Genomic DNA, 27024 nt, shown 5'->3' with positions numbered 1-27024 from the left:
CCACATGTGTAGCCAAAAATAAGAATCGGGAGGTTAGGGAGATAATTGAAGCAGATTGCATTATAAAGGCGGGTGTGTCGTGTGTCAGCGCCCCTTCTGTTGTTGCCGTCTAAAGAAGTTTCTGAGCATGGCCACCTTGATGTCGGCATTTCGGTCTTGTGACGTCATGAAGGAAAGTGTTCAAATGATGCAAGTTTGTAAGCACACGGCCAGTTCGAAGTAAGCGCTTGTTATCTGCTCCTCACTTTGTTCTTGTTTGTGCGCGCTTGACCGTGATCTGCTTTGCAGCAGATGACTTGTGCTTGGCGCTTGCTCCTGTCTACATCTCTGTGCAGTGCATTGACGCAGCTTCAGCCGCCACTTGCGCCTAGAGCGTGACCAAAACGATAGCCGCATACACACACACACACAGAGAGAGAGAGAGAGAGACAAGAAAAAGGAACAGCGCAAGAAATATCGGGTGAACGTTCCCGGCATCGGTGCTCAACGTGCGCCTCAACAAGGTAAAAACAGGAGGAGGAGGAGAAATAGATTGAAAGACAGTAAGGTTAGCCAGTTCTCAGACCGGATGGCTACCCTGTGCTGGGAAAATGGGAATAACATATAATAGAAAGGAGATATTACAAAACAGGGAAATAAGGAAGGAAGAGAAAAAATAAAAGATGAAAAGGAAATGAGAATACGGCACTGCTTAAGGTCTGTGCTGAGGACGGTCTCGTCCAGTGTCCCAGGACCTTTTCCTCCGACAAAGGGCGTTTGTCAAGACTACATATAACTCTTGAAAGTCCATTCAGGGCGCACTGAAGCGGGGACTCACAGAGAAGGTGGTCGATTGTTTCCTCGAAGCTACAGTTATCGCATGTAGGGCTGTTGGCCATTCCCATCCGAAATGAGTACGCGTTCGTGAAGGACACGCCAAGCCAAAAGCGGCACAGAAGCGTATCCTCAGCTCTAGGTTCAGTCCTTACGGAAGGTGGACCCGTATACTATAGGTTGTGATCAAAGTTGTGGAGACGAGCGTTGGTAAATTCCATCAAGTTCCGCTGTGCAAGCGTAAGTTCACGTTCGAGCGAACAAAGCCCTGCAGCTGCGTCTGTTCTGGATAACGGTATAGCTACACAATGGGGGACCATCATAAGTAGATCGGGCGGCCTCATCTGCATAGTCGTTTCCGTAAATACCACAATGGCCCGATATTTACTGATACGCTATGTCGTGCGTGTGTGTGCGTGTGTGTGTGTGTTTTTGTCTATTGCGTGGTCGTGAAGAAGTCTTATGGCAGTGACTAATTGCTCATTCGGTCCATGACGAAATGGCGACATAATGCACTGGAGAGCGGCCTCGGAGTCGAAGAAGATTGACCATGCATGCCTGTTACGGTTCTTCAATTACGATCTGTAGAGCAGCACGGAGGGTGGCGAGTTCTGCAGCTGTCGATGATGTAGAGTGCGATGTCTTGATTTTTATGGTGACGGTCTTCGCGGGAATAGTCACTGTTCCTGTTGAGCTTGCACAAGAAACTGAACCATCCGTGTAAATATCAAGGCGTCAGCTGCGTTTCTCATGCAGGAGCAGTAGTGTGGCTTGTTGTAAGGCTAAAAATGACGACACCATGGTTTCTTTGGGATTCCAGGAATGGTTTGGGAGGGCTTCGAGGAGATATAGGCACCACAACGTCAATGGTGATCTTGCTGCAGGCATGAAGTTCGAGGGAAGCACTGCGCGATGGGAAGCAATAATATCGCCGAACACAGATTGCGGCCTAGAAGCAGGAAGTGAGGCGAGGTGGTGTGATGGAATCCGGGCGAAATGCCTGATGTGCATTTTTAAGGCGTCGACACGAATATATGTTGTGATTGGGTGACCACGCGCGGTTACCACAGTGGCTGCTGAAGATGGACATCTCGGAAGGCATAATCTCAGTGGTTGAGCTTGAACCAACTGGAGGACGTGTACGTTTGTTCTTCAGGTCCTGCCCAGCACAGGTAAGCTGTAGCGCACGAACTTGAGGAAATGTGCAGCATATAATGTTGATGCACCGCTCGCACAGATGCACTCCACGATTTTCCCTCAAGTAATCTCGGCACATGGGTGACCGTGGTAAAAACAGAGATGCTAGCATAGAGGCGAAATAAATATGAGCGAGGGAGAAGGGGCAGATTGAGAAAAGGTGGTTAGCAGCAATAATAATGATAATAGTCGAATTGTCGCACGCACGCCCGCGCACACGCACAGTGAAACAACCACCCCGCATAAGCTTGTGGGCGGTGCTTTCATGCCACAGCTAGACGATGACTATACGGTTAAGTAAAACCTAAGATGAAATAATACATGTTAATAAAGAAAACAGTGTAACTTTATGGCAATGTCCAGATACTGTATAGCGGAAAACAATAAATACTTCTACTAACAAATTTTGAAACTCTTACATTAGTTGCACCTCTTTAATTAAAGCCCGTTTCACACGGTGCGAATTTACTGCGTTTTCGCACTTCCGAATTCGCAGTTGCGCCAAATGGACCGTCGGACCCTTCGTGTGTGCGATGTGTGATTTTTCGATGTTCGGAGTGCTGAACTTCTCTGGGAAAACGGACATGCGGCAATGACGGGTAGCCAATCACAATGTGGATCGAAGACACGTCACTGTGGCCTTCCTACTTAATTTTTGTTGCGATGGAGTAACGCACTGAAACCCAAAGAACTTTCACGAAAAACTTTTTTAAGTTCCTTTACTTTGTTCTTACCGAAGCGAACTGACGCCTAGAATAATTCGGTCCTCCGCTAGTTGCTCGCAAACGCAAAAAATCGCAGCTGCCGTTCTCGGTGCATATGAAACGGTAAAAGGCGAAGTTCGCATTTGCGGAAATCATAGCATGCGGAAAACGCAGTGTACAATCGCACCATGTGGACCGGGCTTAACACAAGATATAAAAAAAAATATTGGCTTTAGCAAAGATACGATATCACTGGGTAGCTATACTTTATTAAAGTAAAATGGAGCAGAACGCGCGTACCTTATTATTTTCTTGTTCCATATTAATTTCCCGCTAATGCGTTGTGGTGTTCGTATATAATCATAATTTCTAACAACAATCAAATGGTTTCGGAAATTTGAACCCAAGTGTTGGATTTGTCTTCCAATTATGGCCAAAATGTACGGCGTTGTACCACGGCCGTCGCCGAGCCTTCGCGAGACACAGGGGGGCGAGCGCGCGTCTCGACATGCCCCGGCCGCGCACTCGAATGCGCACCGACTGGAGTCACGGCAGTCGCTCGCTCTCCGCGACCCGTCGATGAGCCGTGGCGGCGAGGCTGCTTCCTCGCCCAGACGGCTCGTTTCCTTTCTCGGGAACCTCGGCGAAGGTTAGGACGAACTTGCGAAAGTTGCCATACATGATACACTTGATGCTAAAATTGGTCTTGAAACGTCGGATCATGGTGTCATCGACATTATTGTGGTGTAATCACGCATAAAATATTCTGACGTCGAGTAGCAATAATGGTAGGTATGGCGCAGCATAGCTCATACGAAAAATGAACCATTTGTTTATTTTGTCGAAGCCGCAGCCATCGCAGGAACGAAACGAGCCAGTGTGTCATGATGTCATCACTCATTCACCGGCCTAGAAGCGTACGGTGAGGGGCTAGTTGGTATGACATTATGGGAACAAAGAAAAACTGCGCAAAAAAAGGACAAGACAGAGAAAGAACCACACGACACAGGCGCAGACCAGTTGTTAGTCTGCGCCTGTGTCGTGTGGTTCTTTCTCTGTCTTGTCCTTTTTTTGCGCAGTTTTTCTTTGTTCCCATAACTCATTCACCGGCTGAAATTATCTCGGTCGCTCTGAGTTTTTGTTTTTTGTACCTTCAGTGAATGCAAAAAAGGAAGTTGCAAGTCGGAAATGTCACGTCATGTGGGCTGACACGAGCACTTGTGCGTATGCTAAACAGAGCCGGCTTCACAGAGCAGAGCAGGTGGTCTCGCCCATTGTGCGCTGCTAATCCTGCCCTTCTTTTGGTCCTATATTCGGGTTGGCTGACGGAACATGTTTCGCTTTACTGCACGGAGTTTTTTATTGATTCATATAAATTGTAAAGGTGCATGTATAAATTTGCACTTTATATTTCAGCTCGAACCGAATGCTCGCGTTTCACCTCAACACATTACGCATTCGACAACTTCAAACATTACATTGTGGCAAATATGTGGTCTGTTACGGTTATTGGAGCGCGAGTGCATCGGCTAAAAGTATAGCGCACGTGGAAAGCCAACCAGAAGTTGTGGTACGCTTTTTTGCTGGTTTGCAAGCTGCTCAGTCCACTGGAGTTCCAAGTCATGACAGGAGTAGTCTAGGGACATCTTTGTGCCGCCTCTCCTTTGCGAGAAGTTAAACTATTGGAATCGATATGCGGAGCCCTTATATTACGAATGTTCGTATCCGGCCAAAAAAAAAAAAAAAAAATTCGCTGTTCAGACGTATATGACGCGTGCGTCACAAATTCTTGCCTGCTTGCTTGCTGCATTATGCTGAGTAAAACGGCATGCTTGTAAAGGTATTCAAGCATGCACGAAAAGAGCAGCACGAAGAACACCGGTGTCGGTAGTCGATGGACAAGCACAGTTGTACTGGAATGCACATGTATGCCCTGTGAATGCACATGTATGCCCTTATTTCGTTCTCTTGAATTTCACCAAAGGGCACGTTTTACCGGGACGTACTGGTGCTATACTCTTGTCAAGTCGTTTTCAGCACTGCGGAAGCTCCAGGGCTCCTTAGCCAATAGGAAGGCAGAATCGCCTTCGAGATGTGTTCATGCGCGCCGCTTCGCCTCCTCACCGCCACAGTAATTCGCCGTATTGGCCTCGAGCTCCACCACTGGAAAAGCTGGCGCCACCGTCGGCGTGACGTTCTAGGAGGGATCACGTGGACATAGCGGCCGCGTCGGCTGCGTCGGGCGCGCCGAAGCGAGCTGAAAACGAGTTTAAATTCCCTCGTACGCTGCGGTCCCCATTTAGAGGCGAAATTTTCCCGCTTCGAGTGTCTCCTTTACAACGCTTCAAAGCATTACAATAGGTAGTGGCTGCCTTTGAAGGTGCGCAACATGGTAGGCTACTGCTCGGTGCCGCAGGGCCGGACGCACGTAACGGAGGCCGGTGACGTAGCCGCAGGACAAGAAGCTGCGTGAAGCTTGGCTCGCGAAACATAAAACCGGCAAACAGTCATCGGCTACAACTCGGGTATGCACCAATAACAGACGCGAGGAAGATTTCTGCTACGGCGCCCCGTCTGCGATGTTCTGAAAACGCGCACTGAGACGCTCGCCCGAGTCCGCTGCCCGACTAATGTCATGACGGTTTGGTCTATGAACTTGTCGATGCTATAGATACTGGCAAGTTCAGTGGAGTGGAAAGGCAGCGGTAAGAAGCACATTTTAAAAAAAGCATGACATATGGTCATGTATGTGTTATGAATTAATGCACTGGATTACAAAAAAAAAAGAGCAGCGGGAAATTGCACGCTGAGAACACCGATAAACATACAGTGCGGCGCAACTCGAGAAATAATATTGAAAGGTCAAAGAATTTCGAAAAAAAAAAAGATTGAATCGTCGCGACGGCGTCGAACTCTCTACAATGAAATTATTTTTGAACAGCTCTGCTAGCGCCCACTCAACAATGGTTGCTTGTATACTGTCAAATGCTCATATTCTGCGGACTAAAGCTCATGGCACGGTGCGAAAACGCGCGCGCGGAGAAAGCGAAACAGTGCGCGGACAAGCATGAAGACGCGTAGTCGGTCGCTGCGAATCTGCGCGATCGCTGCATTGAGGCTTCGTTCTATTACGCTCCATTTAGTTACACAAACACTATAAGAACATATTTCACATCGTTTGGTCTCAGCGTTTACCTACCCTTCACGCAAGAAGCCGGTTCGGGAGACTCCATCGCGGCGACCGCGCGCAGTGGCGTTCACTGTACGTATTCGGTAAAGAGATAGCGTCTGTAAACGATTGTGTGCTTTCAGTATGCCCAAGATTATTATTTAGACAGTAAAAAACTTCTCTCGTTTCGAAAGTACTTACATAAATGTGCGGGAGAGCTCGCGCGTGGTGTTTTCAGTGAGCGCTGACAGCAAAACCTATGAGGAGCGCGCCGCGTGATCCCTCATACTACGCCAGCGAGGCGCTTCCGATAGATGGCGACTCCGTAACTCCTCGCCGCCAATACGACGTGCATGCGCAAAAGGTCCTAACATGTCATGCAGCGCTCTAACGTGCCATGTACTAAGGAAAAATAAAACTCCCTAATCTCGCCAATGATCACACAGTAACACCCGGAACTATATTCCGCTACGAAAGGATATTACCTGTGCACGCCCTTCGGCAGTGGTGCGAACTACTTGCGAGATGGAGTATGTTACAGAAAGTTGGACGATGTGAAGGAAACTTGAGAAGCTGATGGCTGGCGTAACGAGCGATTGGCAGAGAACGCGATGGTGATATGAAATTCGGAAATTTGGGGGCGCAGCTAGGGTGAAGTCGTGCAGCTGTCGCAATACAAGGGTACTTGACCTTTAACAGATCGCATTCGTCCTAACTAGTGGATATAAATAAAATGGTAGCAGAAACCATCGAAGATGATTACCAAAGTCAGCGATGGCTTTCCTGTGTTGCATATCCCCATGCCATCCGTGAATCACGAAGCCTTATGGGCACATCAGCAGAGACGCGAAGTGGCAATTGTTCGCTGCCAACCACAACGCGGAATGATACCGCGACGCAGTACAACGACTCGGTCGAGTTGGTGTAAGTACATGGCGTGATTTGCAGCGCAAAGCACTGAAAGAAAATAACAATAGCCCTTCGGTCCTTCCGCACTTCGCGCTGCAAGACCCGCCATGAACAGTAAATGCTGCTGCAGTCACTGCATACCAGTTGAAACTCCGTACGAACCCCTACTATCCGTAGTATCCTGGCTGCAACTTCGTTGTAGTGACTATCCATCAAGCGGCCGCGCTCGATGATGTTGCGCTATCGTTTTCATGTATTTAAGGCTACTCACCCCTTGTGTCGCCTTTCATCCATTTGGGGGAATTGGCCACAAATGTGCACATGCACAGTGCCTAAGCTGTCGTTGCGGGCACATGTACCAGTAAACCAAGTTGTCCAGCCAGACAGGAAGTCGTTATTCGGGCTAATGTCTGCTCGGCAGGGGCGCGAGCGCTGATGCTCTGGCCCAAACTGGTAGACAACTATAATTGTAGGGTGATCAATGAGTACGTGGAACTATTTATTGGGCGAGACCGCCCAACCACCCAAAGTGGAAATTAACTAAAGAAAGCTATCGCCATAATAAAGTAATCATGAAAGAGCTCCACTTTTAAGTTTAGACGGGCACTCTTTCCCATCTTCATTTCTATATATTAATTGTGAATAAGTTGATTTTCTAGTTTTATAACTTCGAGCCGGAACTTCGGCGCAGTTAAGTCAAGTCAGGGATTTCAACGTATGTACCTTCTCTGCATGTGTATTTTCGGTGCCTGGGCCGTTTTGACATAAATTAGGCTGATGATCTGTGATGTGGCAGCGTAGCATGCGATGCGTATATCCCAAACGAAGACACAGAAAGATGGCCAGAAACAGCATCGCATTTATTTTTCATTTAACTATCACACAGGCAATGAGATCGGAGCGGCAAATACATATATATATTATGGCGGCCGCCCATAAAACTGTCAAAAATACATATTCAGGCAATGTAAATGCAGGGATGTGCCAAAAGTGGTCCATGGATGACGCCATCGTTATAACATATAACTCACTGTACAGAACCGCAGCGCTCACACCTGCAGCATGAAAACAGGTGAGGCAAAGTGTGGTGATGACAACACTTCTCTTAAGTAGAACGCTCCGTCGTTTGTCTCATGCAAATGTCTCCGCCGAAGTTGCAAGACACAGTCGCGCCACAGAGCGCAAGAATTTGCCAATATTTTTCATTTTAAGAAAGCTGCGGGAGATACCAGACACTTCACAGTATGGATGGCACAGCACGTGTGACCACCACCACACTATTTTGCTCAAGTAACAAACGCATGTGACGAAACAAATGCAGCGTCCACATTTCGCGCGCCTCGATAACATGAACACGCCGCCATGAAACGTTGCACATCCCTGGTATACATGTATAGATAGTTAAAAAAAAAAAAACACCTTCCTGAACATCTTACGGAGACATATCTGCCCGCCCCCGCTCAGGAACGCAGTCGTTTCCGGCAGTATAAGGCGCATTTGCACCAAACTCTATTCAAATAAAAGAGGAAAAGGCTTCTAAAAATACGTCGTGGCGTTCGTGGACATAGATCAGAGAAGGCCTTAAGATACCCAGCACGCACCCCAATGCGCTGACCGAAGGACTTGGGCCTGCTTCCGGTTCCCAGAAGTCGGAGGACAAGCAGCCCGTTGGAATTGATTCAAGGCCAGTGCGCGCTAACACAAGTCAGGTAACTGGCACGCGCCCAATGGCGTCGGCCTTTAATCTCGGAGGCCACGCTCCGGGCGGCGATGTTTCCCTACGCCGCCAAAAGAGGTCGCGACGAGACCATGCGAAGGCGTTTTGTTGCGTATGCTTGCCCAAGCTTGCGTGCGCTGGGCAAGCTCTGCGGGATGGACAAGACACACCCACGGTCGGCGCATTGGACTGCGTTCTAGGCCACCACGAAGCAGGCACACAGGAACACTAAACAATGAAAATGCCGAATGATGTCCACTACGCCACGGCCTTGAACGAAGCCGTTTTAAAGGCACACAAGACAAAACGCCCAGCGCTTCTAGAAGATGAGAGAGGGAGTCCGTAAAAATATGAGCATCGTCGACTTCTCTGAGCGGGCGTGGAGTGTCCCACGAAGGCACTTGAGTTGGTAGGATAACTGACACTTCACTAGTCGTACACATTGGCGTAAGAAAACATGTGGCATGGAAGCGTTGTAAAGAGACACAAAACACGCATCAGAAAAAGAAAAAAGCGAGAACAGACGCCGCGCCCCTTTGTTGACACACAATGTGTGGTACACGCGGTTGCTCAAGGCCAAGTGATGCTGTTCCTTTTAGCGTAACGAATGCGGAAACCACCACGATCTTTCGCTTACAGAATGAAAGTAAGCAAACAGTGGTTTTGTGCACCCATCAATATTTCCCGTTATGCGCAATGACAAAGCGGTGCATGTGACCAAAACAACTTGCGCCTAGTTTAAGAGTTAGCGCGGGTGATTAACAACGCTGTAAGTAGGCTTTGTGTCAATGTGAACAACTGTACTACGATTACAAAATGGTCTGATGACATTTTGAGTCTTTGCGAGTGTCGCTAAATGTCTCGTAAAAAAAGAAAAAAAAAGAGACCAACGCGCGATTGTGTCTGCTTGCTCACACGATCCCGCGCCAAGTTTCTCTGGAGCCGCGAAGGCGTGCAACAAGTTTGAACTCGTCCACAGTTCAGCATGATCCCGCAGCTTTCGAAGGCACTTCGTGAGCGAATCACTCCCTTGAGCATCGCACACCCAGGCTGTTTGGTCGAAGGACGCACACACAACCAGCGGCGTGGCTACACCCGGGAAAAGGAATCAAGGCTAGTCGAAGCGGAGGAACGCGAGAGGAAAAGATCGCCTCCGGCCATTGGGAGGCGCGGAAACGGCCAGCCTGTGGCGCGCGAAGTCGTCAGCGATGCGCCGCAGCTGCATCCCGGCCATCACCCAGCGGAGCCGATAGCTCGGCACCCGCTGCTCCTCGATCCTGGGCACCAGGTCGGGCGGTAGTGTGGTCCCCACTAGGTTCACCAGAGCGGCCGGGGCCGCGGAGAACAGGGGAGGAGGCAAGAAGAGCAGGTCAGGGGTCGGCCGGGGATTGCCGGCGGCGGCGGGGTGAGCGGCCTCGCTCGGCTGCACCACCAGCAGGCTGCTCGGTGCGGGCCACTCACCGAGCGGAAGCGACGTCTGCGTCGCAACGTCCACCGCGTCGCTGGGCCAGAGCGCCTGCTGCTGCCTGCGCCTCGGAATCGGGATGGCGGCCGAACGCATCTCGTTGGGCGGCGGAGGAGGAAGACAGTCCGCCGCCGCCGCTGCTGCTGCTGCGTCGTCTTCGCTCGCCATCGCGGGCCACTCGAACGACGCTCTCGCCGAGGTGAATGCAGGCGATGGCTCGTAGCCGGAGTCCGCATCCGACGGAAGCGATTCACTGTGAAGAAGTGGCCATGATGACGAACAGCCAAACTCTTCCGCCGTCTCGTCCCCCATCATGTCCGAGCGCGCGCGAATGTGGGGGGGGCACGCCGCGGTCGCCCCTTGCTGCTTCCTAGTAGTACCCAGCACTGCTGCTACTGGCTCTCCAGCGCGCGGGCGTTCCCCCATGCGGATGACACGTGACGCAAACATCACGTGACTCGTCCAAGTCTGTGCGGCGCCGCCGCCGCACGGTCACGTGACCAGCTTTCCTCCTCTTATTTTCTCTCCTGTCGCTTTCAGCTGGGTTCTCTCTATCTGCATCTTTCTCTCTCTCTCTGCTCTTGCCTGGTCGCCCGCGCGCTACGTCCTCGTCTTTCTCTTCCCCGCCCCGACAACCCTCGTGTAACTGGTTTCTGCACAAGGCATCGAATGTGTGCTGCTGCGCCAAAAGCGATCCTCCAAACAGCACGGCCAGCGCCAGGTGCAGCCTCCGCTGTCGCGGTCATCTCGTCAACTCTCTTCCCGGCCCGTGTGCGTCTGTCTGTCGAGAAGGGGGAGCGCTTTTTCTTTCACGGCGCCCCCCCGTCGGACAGAAGAGCGGAGCGATCGGTCGGTCGCTCCCGGACCGCGGGTCGGGAGCTGAAGCGCGGTCTTCCCCGTACAGCCATGACGAGGAAAAGTATAGAAGCACAAAACCGAGACCAAGAAAGTGTGCACCCCTGCTGTTTCTTCCGATAGGCGTCAGCTGTCCTTGGGCCAGCCAGCGCCGTTGGTAGACACGTGTGCGTGCGCGCTTCTGCTGCCGATAGTGTGGCGCGAGGCGACCAGGGTGCAGTGGTGGGTCGTGCGCAAACAACCACACGGCGCCAGGTCGCCGACTGGTCGACAACAAACGTGGTGCACTGCAGCAGGTGGCAACAACAGCGCACTGTTGCTGCCCGAAAAAAAAGTCACGTGATGTGTGTATTTTTCTTCCTTTTTTCCCCTTTCTCTTTTAGGAGTTGCTTCCTGGGCGCCAATATGGAGGGTTGTGGGGGGGGGGGATGTGCAACCTGCTAGAACAAACACGCTGGAGTCGTTCAGGTCGTAGTGTTGGGCACAGTGTTTCTGTCCATAAAGAATTACACAGGTGGCTCGCCACCTGTACGATTTACCACAAATGGGACAGAGCGGGGGGGGGGGGATCGAACTCACGTGGACAGAACACGTATAACGACTTGAAACCATCGCGTTGATGTGCAATCTTCTAGAACAGGCAAGCTGTCCACCCATACCTCGTAACTTTTGTCCAGTTCGCAGCGCTTGGCGGTCATTCGCAACAATATTTGCCGTTCATTTTAGGAGAATTACGGAGGTGCCCGGTCAGCTGTGTTTGTGAGTGATTAAAAGCGTTGTACTTTGCCCCACCAACGTGGAAGTGATTGGGACAAAACCGGTTAACGCCACCTGCATGCAGTTCATCAAACGCACCTGTTCCTTTGCAAGTGCGTCTTTGTCGAACGCTGCTCCAAAATAAGCCTAGGCGCCACCCGGCTCGTCTTCCCTGCTTCAAAGATATTGGCACCTGCTCATATACACTCAGTTTAAGTTGCAATGACTCCGGACAATGTAGAAAGGGTGTTAATTCTGTTTCGCCTAAAATCTACGCAATTATGTTAATATATCACAGTATGACAAACTGCAAATACAGTAATCCCAGTGAGGTCCTACAGCATTTTAACGACAGTGCAGACCCGTTCTGGAAACACGCACACAGAAAAACAGAGAAAGGAAAGGACCGCATACTTGTGCGACCTAGCAGGATCACAATCCAATTTCTAGCGAAGCTGTTTCTTTCGGGCAGTTGCAATAAGAATTTCAGTGGCCTGTAATTAAATCATGTAGTTGAAAACGTTGCCCGTATCATGGCTGCGTGATTTGAAAACATGCCCGCATATAACGCTTTCGAGCACTTGTTAAAGAGTGTTTGCAAAGGCAATAATCCCCACAAATTTTACTAAACCATGACAGTGGTTATGTAATGTCCCCCTCGCTAAATTGGATAAATTTCATCTGTTGCATTCATAGTTTTCTCAAGGCAGCGGGATAAATTAGGTGTTGATCATAAAACGCACTTAACGCCCCGAATCACTTGCGTACGTAATTTACTGCTAAGAACGTAATTTGCTGTACATTGAATTTCGCCTACGTATTACCTATAACCTGCTTCACTATAATTTTAAACAAATATTAACAAGGTGCCTTGTTTATAACGAGGGAACCGGAAAAACCTGCTATCAATCTTCTACAACACATAAAAAAGGGTAAAAACAAAGGCACTGCAGTGACTACTGTGCCCATGTTTTTACCGTTGAAAATAATTATTAGCAACGCTTCTAGTTGGGCCACGAAATTTGATGTTTCCGCCACACATTGAACTTAAAATAACCCCCATTTGCACGAACTATGACCTTCGTGTAACGTAGAGTTATCTCAGTACACTGGGAAGCATAGCTTAAACACTCTATGACACTTAAATGTTTTGCTGAGGCTGTATAGTTGCAGAGTATGTATCAACACGCACTCAACTTCGCTCACACATTTGCCATAACGTTTCCCCCGTTTTCACTAAATTTGACCTGCACTCGCAGAGAACTTTATGTGACAATGAAGGGAAAGCTAAGGGGTCGGAGCTCCTGCACATACATGTGCTACCGCGCCAAGTAGTCAGCCAGAGTTTGACATTGCTTTTGGTTGCTCGGAACAGACGCCGAATCGACGCAGCTTCCACGTGGGACAGTTTCACGTTTGCCCAGACACAAAAGGGACATTCAGTGGCGTGTTTTGTCCTATTGAACGGCTGCTAATAAGGTGTTTATGTTTCCTCTTACCAAGCTTAAACTAACGTGCATGAAAACGGGGGACTGTTTTCAGAAGCGCTCTCTCTTGTGCCCGCTTTGCCTCCGGTATCATCATCATCATCAGCCTGGTTACGCCCACTGCAGGGCAAAGGCCTCTCCCATACTTCGCCAACTACCCCGGTCATGTACACTCTAAGAAAAAAAGGACTAAAAGGGGTAGGGAGGTTAGTCCTTTTGGGGACTAACTGATTTGCCACAACCATTAGTCCTTTTGGGGACGAACTGACATGGGATGAACTGTTACTCCCCATGCATTTACTCCTTCGGGGACTAACAGTTGCCCTTTCCCGATGCTCCTCAAGGGAGTAACGGTAATTCGTTCCGATGCTCCGCAAAGGTGGAATTAATGAAATTAGGCAATTATACCCTAATAAAAAAATAATGAGCTGAAAAAAAGAAAACATGCCCGAGAGTAGGATTCGAACACACGCCCTCTCGCTCACAAGTCTGGTACTCTAACCACTCCACCACGCCGCCTGGTTGACAAAACTGGATATTTTGGGAAGGTTAAGCATGGGAACGCAAGTGCGGCAATATAACAGTGACTCCGTATTTTGTGCAAGTTATGCAGTGAGAGTCTAACGTTGAGTGTACTTGCAACCATAAGCGACTGCGAAAAGAAATCAGCTCGAGTATTCTTAGGGTGATTTAAACTGAGACACTACGCCATGTATACGTGTAGCGAGCTCAGACGGCGCACCGAAGACAACAGAGAAGGCCAATTTCTCTATCGCTTAGCACGTGCCGTTCGAGGTACACATCGCTTCAGTTATCAACCTCCTTGGAACGGAAGGAACTTAGGTACTATTGACCAAGAAAATATAGCCGTCTATCAATGACTTGCGCGCGTTTAATGTGTATCGCTCACGAAGGACATGCCTCTTCACATTCCAGTTTTAAGTTTGACGTAATTTTCTCACGAAGAGACAAGGCGCTGCTTTGCATGCAGTTCAATAGACAATGCACGAACTTCGAACCATTCACGATTTATAGACAATACGGTTTTCGCCGCATCGCTCCATGACACGGACGAAAACAGCGAAGTGCCCGGGGAGTAACTGTTGCCGTTCGTCCTGCCATTGCTCTCTTTCCGACCAGGGACTAAACACTTACTCTCCGAAATTTGCACACGGCACGCACATTCATGCAGTTGGTCCTTTGAGGGACGAAAGCGCCCTTTTTAGGACTAACGGCGCAGTTACTCCCCTTTTCCCCGGGATTTTTCTTAGAGTGTACTAATTGTGGCCACGTTGTCCCTGCAAACGCCTTAATGTCATCCGCCCACCTAACTTTCAGCCGCCCCCTGCTACGCTTCCCTTCCCTTGGAATCCAGTCCGTAACCCTTAATGACAATCGGTTATCTTCCCTCCTCATTACATGTCCGGCCCATGCCCACTTCTTTTTCTTGATTCCCACTAAGATGTCATTTACCCGCATTTGTTCCCTCACCCAATCTGCTCTTATCCCTTAACGTTACACCCATCATTCTTCTTTCCATAGTTCGTTGCGTCGTCCTCAATTTCAGCAGAACCCTTTTCGCAAGCCTCCAGGTTTCTGCCCCATACGTGAGTACTGGTAAGACGCAAGATAGGTGACAGTTATAGTTCTGCCAGCACAACGGGACGAATTCTGCGTTCATAAAATGCGCTTATTACGCTCCGTATCACTTGCATAGGTAATTTACAGTTAAGGCCGCAGTTAACCCACACACTTCGAACTTTGTCTGCACAATACTCATAAGGCGCCCCTTATTTTTGCCAAATATAAACTAAGTCCCTTATTGTGTTGTTCACCGAAAACACCAGGGAGACTAACTACGAACATCGTATAATACATGAAAACAGGGGGGAAAAGCGATGGTTCAGTAATTATTACAGTTGAGATTTCCGGGACATGTCCCGGTTATGGAAAATGTGCGTGGCACTGATATGTCGCAAAACCAGACCAGCGGGGCTGGGAGGAGGCCAGTAAAGTAGTGCCAAGCAGCACACAGCGGGCAACACGTCCCTGGGGCGTCCGCCAAACGTGTCTACTACGGCGTCCGCGTGGCCGCGGTTGTCTCCACTCTGTACGGAACGGCGGGCGAGGAGGACATCGAGACACCAGCCGCCGGAGAAGAACGCCCCTCCTCCCTCGCGCGCCACAGGAGAGGTCACGCATCCGGGCCGCGTTCTCGCTCGCGCCGCTCCTTCTCCCCCACTAGGCTCCACCGACCCTCGCCGCGTCGCTATGCTACGCGATGCTACTTTTATACGCTGCTTTCAGTCTCTCTCCCCCAGCTCGGCTAAGCTGCGCACGTCAAGAGAAACTCAGCGCGAGGTTCTAACAGCTCCACTGTAAAATGTCCCGCTGTCAGTGTCAGCTACGTACGTACATTTACCAAACTGCTTGTACCGTTTTCCCCCGAACTTCGTTGTCCCGAAATGTCCTTAATTTACGTAGGGTGTCCCTGAAAAGTACATATTGTCCAGTTAATTGTGCAGGCTTTCTGTAATGTTTCCACTGGGTTGGCGCATTATTGCACGTGACTGTGCTCACTTTGCCATTAAACTGCGGATGCCTTGGCAAGGAGCGTCTGCTTTCAGAACAGCTCTTACCACTGCGAGCTTGACTTTATCGAAAGCGCATAGTTTCATTTTCACTCGAAGAGCACTCGCCCACGAAACGTCAGATGTTTACTACGAATCCATGTGGCTATTGCATATTGGCACACAATGCTTTGTGTCCTGTGTGAAATGTAGTGTGTGCTGCACTGAGCTTTATTGTACCACGGTGTGGTGCCATTTGAAGTCCCGCACCGTTGCATACGCCCAGCCCACGCGAGAAACGGAAGCAGCTGCCCCTGTTTCGGTTCCTTCTCAGTTCCTTCCTTCCGAGCATTATGTGCGCCCGACATGTGTGCCCACATTTATGGAGCTTCAAGAAGCATTGATAAGTGTGTGGATTTATACCGAGTTAGACTTCAAGGCTGGAAACAGCACGACTTGAAGTAGAGGCGCCTTAGATTCTGTATACAGAAAAATATATACGACGGTCGTGCTACGCAACTGACATTGAGTGTGTGCGCTCCCTAACAACTGCGAATGACGATTACGGCTGTGACGTAGAACGAACACACGGGTGGTTTTTACCTCTCGTCATTATAGAAGCGAAGTTCTTGTTCTTCAGCCGACATTCAGGATATCTTAAAGGCGCAAGCTGAGCTAGCAGCGCTGCTTGAGATGCTCTTGACAATTTATTTCAGTGGTGGATAATAAAGCAGCACGTAAGTTGGTGGCCAAGGCATGATAAATATTTTGATGCCAATAAAAGCAATATGAACCTAATTTGGTGCTCAATACACTGTCCCGGAACCTTCTTTTATTGTTCTAGTTCCGAAAATTGTCCAGATTTTAGCAATCTTCCTGTCCACATTTTCTAAACTTTCGTCATTATTTGCGCCCGCCGTGGTTGTTTAGTGGCTGTGGTGTTGGGCTGCTAAGCACGAAGTCGCGGGATCGAATCCCGGCCACGGCGGCCGCCTTTCGATAGGGGCGAAATGCGAAAATACCTGTGGCACTTGATTTAGGTGCACGTTAAAGAACCCCAGGTGGTAGAAATTTCCGGAGTCCTCCACTACGGCGTGCCTCATAATCAGAAAGTGGTTTTAGCACGTAAAACCCCATAATTTAATTAATTAGTAATTATTTGCAACGCCGATGCCAGGAACGGGAAAGTTTCTCCACAAAATGCACATTTACGTTCGCCTCATATATATGTAAACTCACAATATACAGGGTGTCTTAACTATCATGCACCAAGATTTAAAAATATGCAAATACCCTGTAGCTGAACAGAGCCAAGGTAATATTGTTTGCCGTCGCTTGGAGATACTAAGATTATTTTTTTGCCTTCAGCCTAATCGCATAATTAGTCTTAATTGACAATTAATTACTAAATCAACTATTCAATTATTATAATTAGATGAAAAATGTCAATGAGGAGACTGTACAGCAACACGAAAAACTCCCGATATACAGCTCTATGCCGCTCAATACGGGATGCACAAAAGTGTTTTTCCGAGCATGAAAGAAGCCCACGAATACAGGCAAAATTGCCGCGCGCCTGGCCGCTCGAGGCACCTTGCGCGTATTCGCCTGCATCTGTGAGCCGTTCCAACCCTGGGTATGTGCCTGGTGGGCCGATATGGCGCTCTTCAATCGGAGCCTCTTTTGAGCCTCTTTGACGCCAGCGTGGGATCACAACAGCAGGTGGTGCAAAGTTCAACCACACAGAGAGCCATTTACTACATTCTTCTTAGCTGGGGTGTAAATTTTCGACGGCGGCGTAATCGTGTTCACAATTACGCTGCTGCCGAAAATTTGCACCAGCAGCGAAGCAGAATATAGTAGGTTACTGCAATTTTAGCTGTGTGTTTGCCTGGTTGAGCTCTACACCACCCGGCGGCTGCGCCGCTCCGGCCACTCACGTTTTACGCCCCGACCATCCGGCACTCCGATTCACTTCCAACACATCGCAAAAGCAGTAAACGTTCGCTGCGGAACAGTTGTATGATACATAAAAACTAGAGCTAGGCGAATATGAACTTTTTATAATACGAATATTATATCGAATATCCAAACGCATACGCATACATTTATAGCAGGAATATTTACTTGGGTATAATTGGGCAGAACTCCTGTAATGACTAATCTAAGAAAAGAAACACAGCTATCAGGGACAAATGATCAGTTTAAAAAATACAATCACTAATTTTCATTAATAAAAACTGCATGAATAGCTTCTCAACAATGTTAGAGCCTGGAATAAAACAAGATGTCAAAAAAAAAAAATGAATGGCTCCTGAATGCTTAACTTTCCAAAACGCTAAATAAACGGCTGCAAAAACAGAAGTTATATTCTGAATGCTTCTGAATATATCTGAATGGCACGTACTGCAATTTAACAATTGCAGCCGATTAGTTGCCAAGGCTTATTCACTTGGAATGAATTTCCAGAATGACATCAGCTTCGAGATATGCGCCATCAAACTCGCAGTAAAAATGCACTGTTGTTCCACTTCCTTTTTTAACAACCCTCTTTTATGCATTGAAGCACAAAAGTAAGTGGAACACCCGTATGTATTTCACCCCACATTTTGGGAATTATCTAGAAACAAGTGTCCTCCTGGAAATTTATTTCAAGTGGATGCTTCTTGCAAACTCACCGGATACAATACTCATATTACAATATGTGCCGTAAAGTATTTAGTTAAGAAGCTAATTCGTAAATTTTCGTTAATTAGTTGAATATGTGTTTCGATGTCTCGTGCTAGTAATGTCCGCCTTTTCGAATAATCCAGCTAAAGACGAGAATTATGCTATCTGCAACAAGCGATTTTTTTTCAAATTTCCGTAAACTTAAACATGATCACTCCCGTAGATCGGTTCCAGAAAACGTTTCTAAGCATACATCATCATCCTTTTGCTAACACGGACACTGGGCCTCGTTCTACCACTGCTGGATTGTCATTGCCTTTACTTCACTGGAGACGTAATTGCGCTGACCGCCTGTTTATCTTCAAGCTCCTTCACGGTATCCTCCCCTGCCCCCAACTCATCAGTTGTATCGTGTTTCGTATTCCATGCAAGTTCACCAGAGAACATAGACCTTTCCATGTTCCCGCCTGTCATCACCAACACTCAACCGTCCACAGAATACAGAGTCCTTACATATAACGCTTACTTTCATAATCTACAGATATTACATTGAAGCTGTCTAAGATCCAGAGATTTCCTCGTGCACGTATAACGTGGGCGGAAAACCGTCGTCATCGACGGCCCCATAAGTGTACACCGTAAGGCAGAATCGTGAAGGGAACAGTGCACGCATTCCTCTTGCAACCGCGCGTGCAACATACAGAACAACGTACGTGTCAATAAAGAACATGCCAAGAACAATCATCCGAACCACGTAATTGATGACAAGGCGCCCCTGCGCGCCTATACGTGCAACGCGAAACGCTCCCCGCGTACGTTTCCCGGTAGAAAGATTGCTGCTGCGCAAGCTGTCGCGGCGACGGCAGCTTGACTGTGGCATACGAAGCAGGGAGTGACGTAACCACACTTTCGTATACGTAAAAGAAGCACCCACAACTGGTTTGTGTTGTGACATTGCTAAAGGAAGTTCAGTGGCGCAGCGTTTTGGCCGTGTTGGTATGACATGACGAGGCCCATAGCGCACGAAAAGGACGCCTTACTAGGAAGGCCACATATAACGAGGACTCCCGAAGAGCAGCGCGCGTGCATACGAGGCGCGGCGAACTCGTCTTCGCTCTGGTCCACACTCCCCGCATAGGCGCACGAACTAGCGGCGCGAGCCTGTAGTTGCAGGCCATCGAAATGCATTGGGCGAATAATTAGTTGGAGTACATGCATGTGAACGTCGCCACGTGAATAACTTCAACCTACGTCGCAATGGGTACTCGCCGTATACAGTTGTCATTTACAGCTTAGCTGTCCAACCACCTTCACAGCGTGGATTTGAGACCATTTTTTCCCCCTAACTCGCTGTCATTGTTCTTTTCCGAGTTTTGCGGTGTTGTTTTATAGTTTCACACAATGTTCGACTGCATTTTCTATTTTTCTTTTGTAGTTACCTTGCGCTTTGTTGTATGTGCACTGTTACCTTCATAGTTGTCCTTTTTATTCAGATGTTCTTTTTTTGCTTATCTTACCCTGGAGTTTCTTTTCTTTCTTTGTTTTCTTCCTATTTTCTTCTTTAATGTATGCGTGCGCCAGCAGTGGCACCTTAGGGGCTGTTCCTGGGCACGTTAAATATATGATTGATTGATTGCTTGATTGAATTTCGATACGGAAACACATGCAATGAACAGGAGGGAAATAGGAAGGGAGCAGGCTGGCAACTGTCACTGGGAAGGGCACAACGATTGCCTATGCTTCAGGAAGGAGGACAGAATGACTAGACTGCCAAAGACACACGAATGACACTACAAGCAAAATTGACAGGTTGTCATATAAACTTCCACCGCAAAACCTAAAACAAAGCTTGCATTACGTATTTTGTTATTTTTAGCTTCGAAAAGTTTTGTCCTTGTTCGTTCCTGATAAATTGATACATTTTTTGGTGGACGGAGAACAGTTATCTAACTTTGACATTCGGTTGTTGCGAAATATTTGGCTAATTGGAATATTTGACATCTCGTAATTTCTTTTCGAATACGAACACTAATGACTAGTGTGTAGTATTAGATTGGTATTCTAAACTTGGAATAAATCCCATCCACATTTGAAAGCCCATCCGTAATAAAAACCGTTATCTACAAAACCAAGACTGATTCTCCGTACGCAGGTGTCAACTGGTGCGCTAAGACTCCTTTAAGTTGTTTTAACTGAAGAGCGGCGCAAAAAATAGCTAGCTAGCTAGCTAGTGAGATAGATAGATAGATAGATAGATAGATAGATAGATAGATAGCTAGATAGATAGATAGATAGATAGATAGATAGATAGATAGATAGATAGATAGATAGATAGATAGATAGATAGATAGATAGATAGATAGATAGATAGATAGATAGATAGATAGATAGATAGATAGATAGATAGATAGATAGATAGATAGATAGATAGATAGATAGATAGATAGATAGATAGATAGATAGATAGATAGATAGATAGCGCAGGATAAGGAGTTTCTTTTATGTGGACCGTTTTTGGCTTTCGTTATTCTCAACGTGATATGCATACTATTTGGTGATCGGAAGTTTGGTGATCGGAAGTTAAGAAAAGAACAACCTTCTGTGGACAACGTCAGAGTATAGCGATTATTATGGCACTGCGCAGCTGAGCTCGAGGTTGCGGGTGCGATGCCGGCCGCGTTTCTGTGGCGGCGTTAAATGGAAAAAAAAAAGAAACCCCTGTACACTTACCCAGGCAGCACATTACATGGGGCCAACTAGGGCCGATGTTACTTTTGAGCCGGCACTGGCTGTGCCTGCGAAGACCACCGTTGCCTCCGTAATGCCGCTGCTGGCAAAGCCACTGTGTCAGACATCCAGCGCTGGCCCTGCCTTGCCGGTAAATGCACTTTAATGGCTGTCCCGGCCCTGCCTTGCCCTTAGGATGCCGTAATTGGCTGTACGCTCTTGGTTACATTGGTTAACAACGTCCGTTCAATATGCTACATAGGCGTTGTCATAATGTCTAGCAGTTCTAATACACCTCTCAATAGTGGCCGGCCAAACAGACGGGCACGTCAATATTATCTTTCATGTAGCGGTCGCTGACCATTCCTGAATGTAATACGCCACGCTAGATTTCTTGAATTTTTAAATTTTTTTATACCGATCACGAAAACTGCAACGAAATCACTTTGGCCATATTTTGCTTCTCACTAAATTGATATGTTCTGCATACGTTTTTTTGTTTTATTACGAATGCAATAACGTAACTCACGTAATTTGACGCAACCGATGTAATTGCTTATTGTATTGGCTTCGACGTGATTGTTATTATTGTGTTGAACCATTCCATCGCAGATTGTTTGCAAGTGGCGCAAGTGCACTGCGTTGTGTAACGCGTGCATCAATGCGCGCTCGCCGCGTGCATCCTCCTCGAGGGGCACACATTAACACATTCATGGCAGTGTAGAATTAAAGGGCATGTGCGCTTACATGTGCATCGTTTAAATAACGTGGCCAGCAGTGAATTTTGAAGTGCTGCCTTACTTTAAGGATGCATTCATCTTTGCCACTTACTGGTAATGTCGTTGCTAGCTGAACTTCTGTAGCGGCTGTAATTTTTTTTTTTTTGCTAGTACAATGTAACTAATTCTAGATGAATGCGCCCTTTATTATTTGTCACACCGTGTAGCGGTGTCTCCTGCTGCCCGCGTTATTATAATCCTATGTGCCTTTCCCGGAAAGCTGTATCTGGCGTTTTTTTTTTTTTTTCATTCTCGGTGAGTCATCGCATGCAGAAGCGTAATTTAAAGCGGCCGTCCTGTCGTGCGTGTTCCTGTCGTCTTTAGCTCGTTTTATGAACGCCGTCAATATGAAACGACTCGCCCAAATCAAGGTATTGTTACTTAATTCACTGACATAAGCTCTTGTTATTAGTGGCCCTGTTAGTCTGAATGGTTTACGCGTGGCCGAACAGGTGGTTAGCAAGATCCGCGACGTTTAGTTTAAGCTCGAACCGGCAAGAGGTTACACGCGTTGCGTCGGAAACTGGATCGACCGATTTGAAAACTGCACGTGCAAAGCCTTTCCTGCGAAATGGAGTGCATGACAGCGCTTTGACAGCCGGCGCTGTCAGTCTCCGTAGACAATGAGACATGCGAAAAAAGCAACTTTGAGAGTATAGGGAAATTAATCGTGGATTTGTGTTTCTTTTTCCAAAGCCGCGAAAATAAATCAAACGTCCAGCGAGTGTCAGTATGCAGATCTGCGATGTACTGTCCACTACGTCAAGTCATATTTGAGAAAGAGTATGGAATTGCTTAGTAACTCAAGGGACCAACTGCAATGCATGCTCACTGACCTGGAGAGGCAAAGCAGAAGAGTGGGTCTAAAAATTAATCTGCAGAAAACTAAAGTAATGTTTAACAGTCTCGGAAGAGAACAGCAGTTTACGATAGGTAGTGAGGCACTGGAAGTGGTAAGGGAATACATCTACTTAGGGCAGGTAGTGACTGCGGATCCGGATCATGAGACTGAAATAATCAGAAGAATAAGAATGAGCTGGGGTGCGTTTGGCAGGCATTCTCAGATCATGAACAGCAGATTGCCATTATCCCTCAAGAGAAAAGTTTATAACAGCTGTGTCTTACCAGTACTCACGTACGGTGCAGAAACCTGGAGGCTTACGAAAAGGGTTCTACTTAAATTGAGGACGACGCAACGAGCTATGGAAAGAAGAATGATAGGTGTAACGTGAAGGGATAAGAAAAGAGCAGATTGGGTGAGGGAACAAACGCGAGTTAATGACATCTTAGTTGAAATCAAGAAAAAGAAATGGGCATGGGCAGGACATGTAATGAGGAGGGAAGATAACCGATGGTCATTAAGGGTGACGGACTGGATTCCAAGGGAAGGGAAGCGTAGCAGGGGACGGCAGAAAGTTAGGTGGGCGGATAAGATTAAGAAGTTTGCAGGGACGGCATGGCCACAATTAGTACATGACCGGGGTTGTTGGAGAAATATGGGAGAGGCCTTTGCCCTGCAGTGGGCGTAACCAGGCTGCTGCTGCTGCTGCTGCTGATGATGATGATGATAGAATTGACGCAAGGTGTGACACGGTAACTCAGGTTAGGCTGAATATTTCCAGAATATTAAAAAAAAACTTCTACGGCCAATAGACAATTTTGTACGAAATAAGTTACTTTAGAGCATATATGTTACTGTTGCTCACCACGCTCATATGCATGTTTATTTAGAAGGAGGTACCCTTAGAAATTGATGTTCAATTGAAAACATTTCAGCAATGAAGAAAGATCAAGCCCAGACTGGAACAGCAATGCGCATTTATCAAAATAAGTGTAAATGTATGTTACTACGTGACTGCTCGGATAAAAATATTACGGGGCTTAAACGTTCCGAAATCGCACACGGCCCTCTATGAGGAACGCCGCATTGGAGGACTCTGCGTTGAACGCCGAAGGTTCTTTAGCGTCTACCAAGCACACGAGCGTTTTCGCATTTCAATTCCGCAATTAGAACGTGAAGGTTAAGTGAATAACCAATGTAGTGATTTTTTTCTTCGATAATATAATCCGATATTGCTATTCATCGTTAATCTCCACCACTTCAAGTAATCAAGCTGCACATAACAAAATCGCGGTACTGCGAACAGGCGGGTTTAAGCGTTTACAATTTTACGACGTTCTTAATTGAACGAAGAAATTATAAGAATCCCATCGATTTGGTTAATTTAGATCGAGATTTAACTGTATTTGCTTAACAAGACACCACAAAAAAGATGGAGGTGATAAACTGTGGAGATGAACGAGGGATGTCTCAGATCGCCTAACTGTGTACTTGCTACTCTTGATCGCGTTTCGCCTGCGCTTGATAGTGATCTAAGGAAAGGAAGGACGCTTGATTATTCCTCTGCTCTTAAAGGCTAAACCCCATGGGCGCGATTTTGTGCGCGACAGCGACGAGCGACGGCTTCAAGCGACGGATCGGTCCATCGCGTGAGCAGATTGTCGCGCGCTCACTCGGTTCTGCAAATCTAGAATTCGTCGCTCGTCGCCCAGTGCTATGAGCGACTAGCCAATAGTAGGCAGCCGGAGCGGGATGTACATTAGTGACGTACTACCGATTTGCGCACGAGCGCACTTCTCAGTATACAAACGGAACGAGCAAAGTACCAAATTTTGATATGTAAACAAATTAAACCTATTGCAAGGCCTTCAGAAATACTTTATGCTGCTTTGTACAGTCAAACAAATCAACTTAAATAATTATAGAAAGTGCCACACCAGGTTTGGCGCTAACTCGATCCCCCAATACCGGCAACACTGGAGAGCCGTCGCGCGAAGCGGTCGCTCGCTTGGAGCTTGACTTCTGGGCGACGAGCGAACGCGGCAGCCATCTCCATCGCGTCGCTTGTCGCTGTCGCGCAAAAAATCGCTTGCGTGCGGTTTATACTTAAAAACACGCTTTGGGGCGTGCCTTTTACTGCATCTCTTCCTAATACCACCATCATCATTCACCAGCCCTCTCTGTCCCTTTTCCCCAGAGTAGATAGCTCAGGCCGACCTCTCTGCCTTTCTGTAATTTCTCTCTCTCTCTCAAGAATGCTGCGCCATGTTGATGACGCGTATGCCGCTCGCGACCTCCAAGCACCGGGCGTGCGGCGTTGGAGAAAGGAACGGCATGCAAAATGCACGACGATTACCGCCTGGGGCAAAGGCAAGACCAATATGTCATTATTTCATAAATACGCCCACCACACTAACAAACGTTACCTACACCTAGAAACGTCATCGCACACGTCGCACAGATTATACAATCATCATAGCTTCATGCGCATCTATGGCAAAGCAGAGGCATTTAACTGGTCTGCAATCCCACGTGCCATTCGCCTCTGGAACAACCTTCCCGACAACATAGTTGCGGAAACTGACCGCGAAAAATTCAAGCACTCACTGAACTGGCTTAACCCTTGTTAAACATTAATATCACACTCACTGTTCTGTGTTATTTTTTCTACCTTTTTCTTGCACTGTTATTCGTTTGTAACAAACTTATAGAGTTCCTTTTTATTGTACTCATATGCAGCTATAGCTAATGTTTCTCTGACTCTGAGGCTGTGCACCTGGCTGCTGTTTTTTTATTGTATGTACTTGATTGTTATTATTGTTATTGTGTGTACTTGATTGTATGTCCCCCGTACTCAATCCCCATGTAGGGGCCTTGTAAGGTATTTTACAAATATTGGTGCAAGCTTTCCTTAGAGTGCGTGCCCCACTGTTTGTGCTTGCCATGCTTAAGGCTCATCATCATCATTTTGGTGATTATGATCGACGTTACGTTAATTCTCGAAATCAACATTTCGATGGCTCTTTAAATCGCTGATTGTGTGTTCGAAATTATTCTAATGCCGCAGAAAATACCGGAAAATTTGCTGTTTATATATAATTACAATTACATTAATTCTGTAACTGCCAGGTAAGTCTATTTGCTAATTATCATGAAGGTTCTACCTCACCCCGACCTACTTTTTCGTTGAAGTTTTTCTCTCACCCCTTCCCTTTAACCTTGTCTTGTGTCCAAATGCTGGCTCATACCCACTGGGGGGTGATTGGCCAAGAACCAGGCGGTATCAACTTATGCTTACTGGAATTATCAAAAACCTCTGACCGCCGGCTCCTTGGCCAATCCCCCCCGACAGTGGGTAAGCGCCACACGGGAAGCAAGCAAGCAGTCAACCAAAGCGATCATGCTCGGCGGCGAAGACGGGACCGAGGAGGAGGGCGCCCTGCGCGGCTGGCAACCCAGCGGCGGGTACGAGCCCCTGCGCTGGCTCCTGCCCAAGGGCTGGGTGCTGCGGCTGGCGGCGTGGCGGTGTCCGCTGGCGCGGGCGTCGCTGGTCAGCTTGCACGACGGCGCGGGTCGCCTGCTGGCCGTGCGCAGGGTGGCGCCCGACGGCACCTTCCGGCACCGCGGCGTCCGCTTCCGCTGGGACGGCGCCACATTCCGCGTGAGTGGGCCCGCTTAACCGCGACCGCGCTCTGTTAGCCGAGCAAATTGTGGCGCCGGTGTTGGACAACGGGGTACCGATAGGAGTTTATTCCGTACGATATTGCATACACTGAAAGACGGCGACCTACTTGGCACGTGACGTAAGCACAACGTAAAACGGCATCTGTTGCCGCGTCATCACAGAAAGCACACAGAAAATTATTTGTAGCTTTCAGTTCAAACGTAAAAATGATGACCTAAAGGCAAATGAAATTGTGGATGAAAAAACAATTTGCCGCCCAGTGGAAGCCAAACTCAATACTTCCACATTACCTTGCGGTTTGTATCGCGTTTCCAGCCTCTATACCGTGGCGTTCTTTTGAATAAAGATTGAAATGCTTCGGCGCTGGTCGCGAGTCCCTCGGCACAGCAGCCCGATTGTGTATACTATCAGCCACGTACGGTCGCGGGCTGGCCAACAAGGGATTGTTTCTCAGCGTTGGCACACACCGGCGCGCTACCGACTGCAATCTCGGAGGCCACGCAAAAAAGCCCGCGCGCAATTAGGCGCATCATAATAATTTCCAGATAAAACACACAAATGAAGGAAGCAGGTGAACAGAAAGATGCTGTCGGCTGGACAGAGAAGTAGGTGGAGTTCCTACGTCAGGCTTTACGATGACACACGCATGCGCTGCAGTATAGTTCTGCATTTCCAACGAT

General features: G+C 47.8%; 1 protein-coding gene across 3 annotated transcripts in view; it reads left to right on the top strand.

Annotated features, from left to right (window-relative positions):
• LOC135920771 (polyamine-transporting ATPase 13A2-like) overlaps positions 1 to 27024 on the top strand; it is a 59062-nt gene that overhangs the window by 6248 nt on the left and 25790 nt on the right. For all 3 annotated transcript variants that reach the window (XM_065455022.1, XM_065455020.1, XM_065455021.1), the window contains one exon: positions 26012 to 26320. In XM_065455022.1, the coding sequence (XP_065311094.1) occupies positions 26012 to 26320 (309 nt within the window). The remainder of the gene's footprint in view (positions 1 to 26011; positions 26321 to 27024) is intronic.

This window comes from Dermacentor albipictus, chromosome 7 (genome assembly GCF_038994185.2).
Source record: "Dermacentor albipictus isolate Rhodes 1998 colony chromosome 7, USDA_Dalb.pri_finalv2, whole genome shotgun sequence".
In the NCBI taxonomy this organism is placed as follows: domain Eukaryota; kingdom Metazoa; phylum Arthropoda; class Arachnida; order Ixodida; family Ixodidae; genus Dermacentor; species Dermacentor albipictus.
The sequence above is the reverse complement of the archived record's forward strand: the minus strand, read 5'-3'. Positions and strand labels throughout refer to the sequence as shown.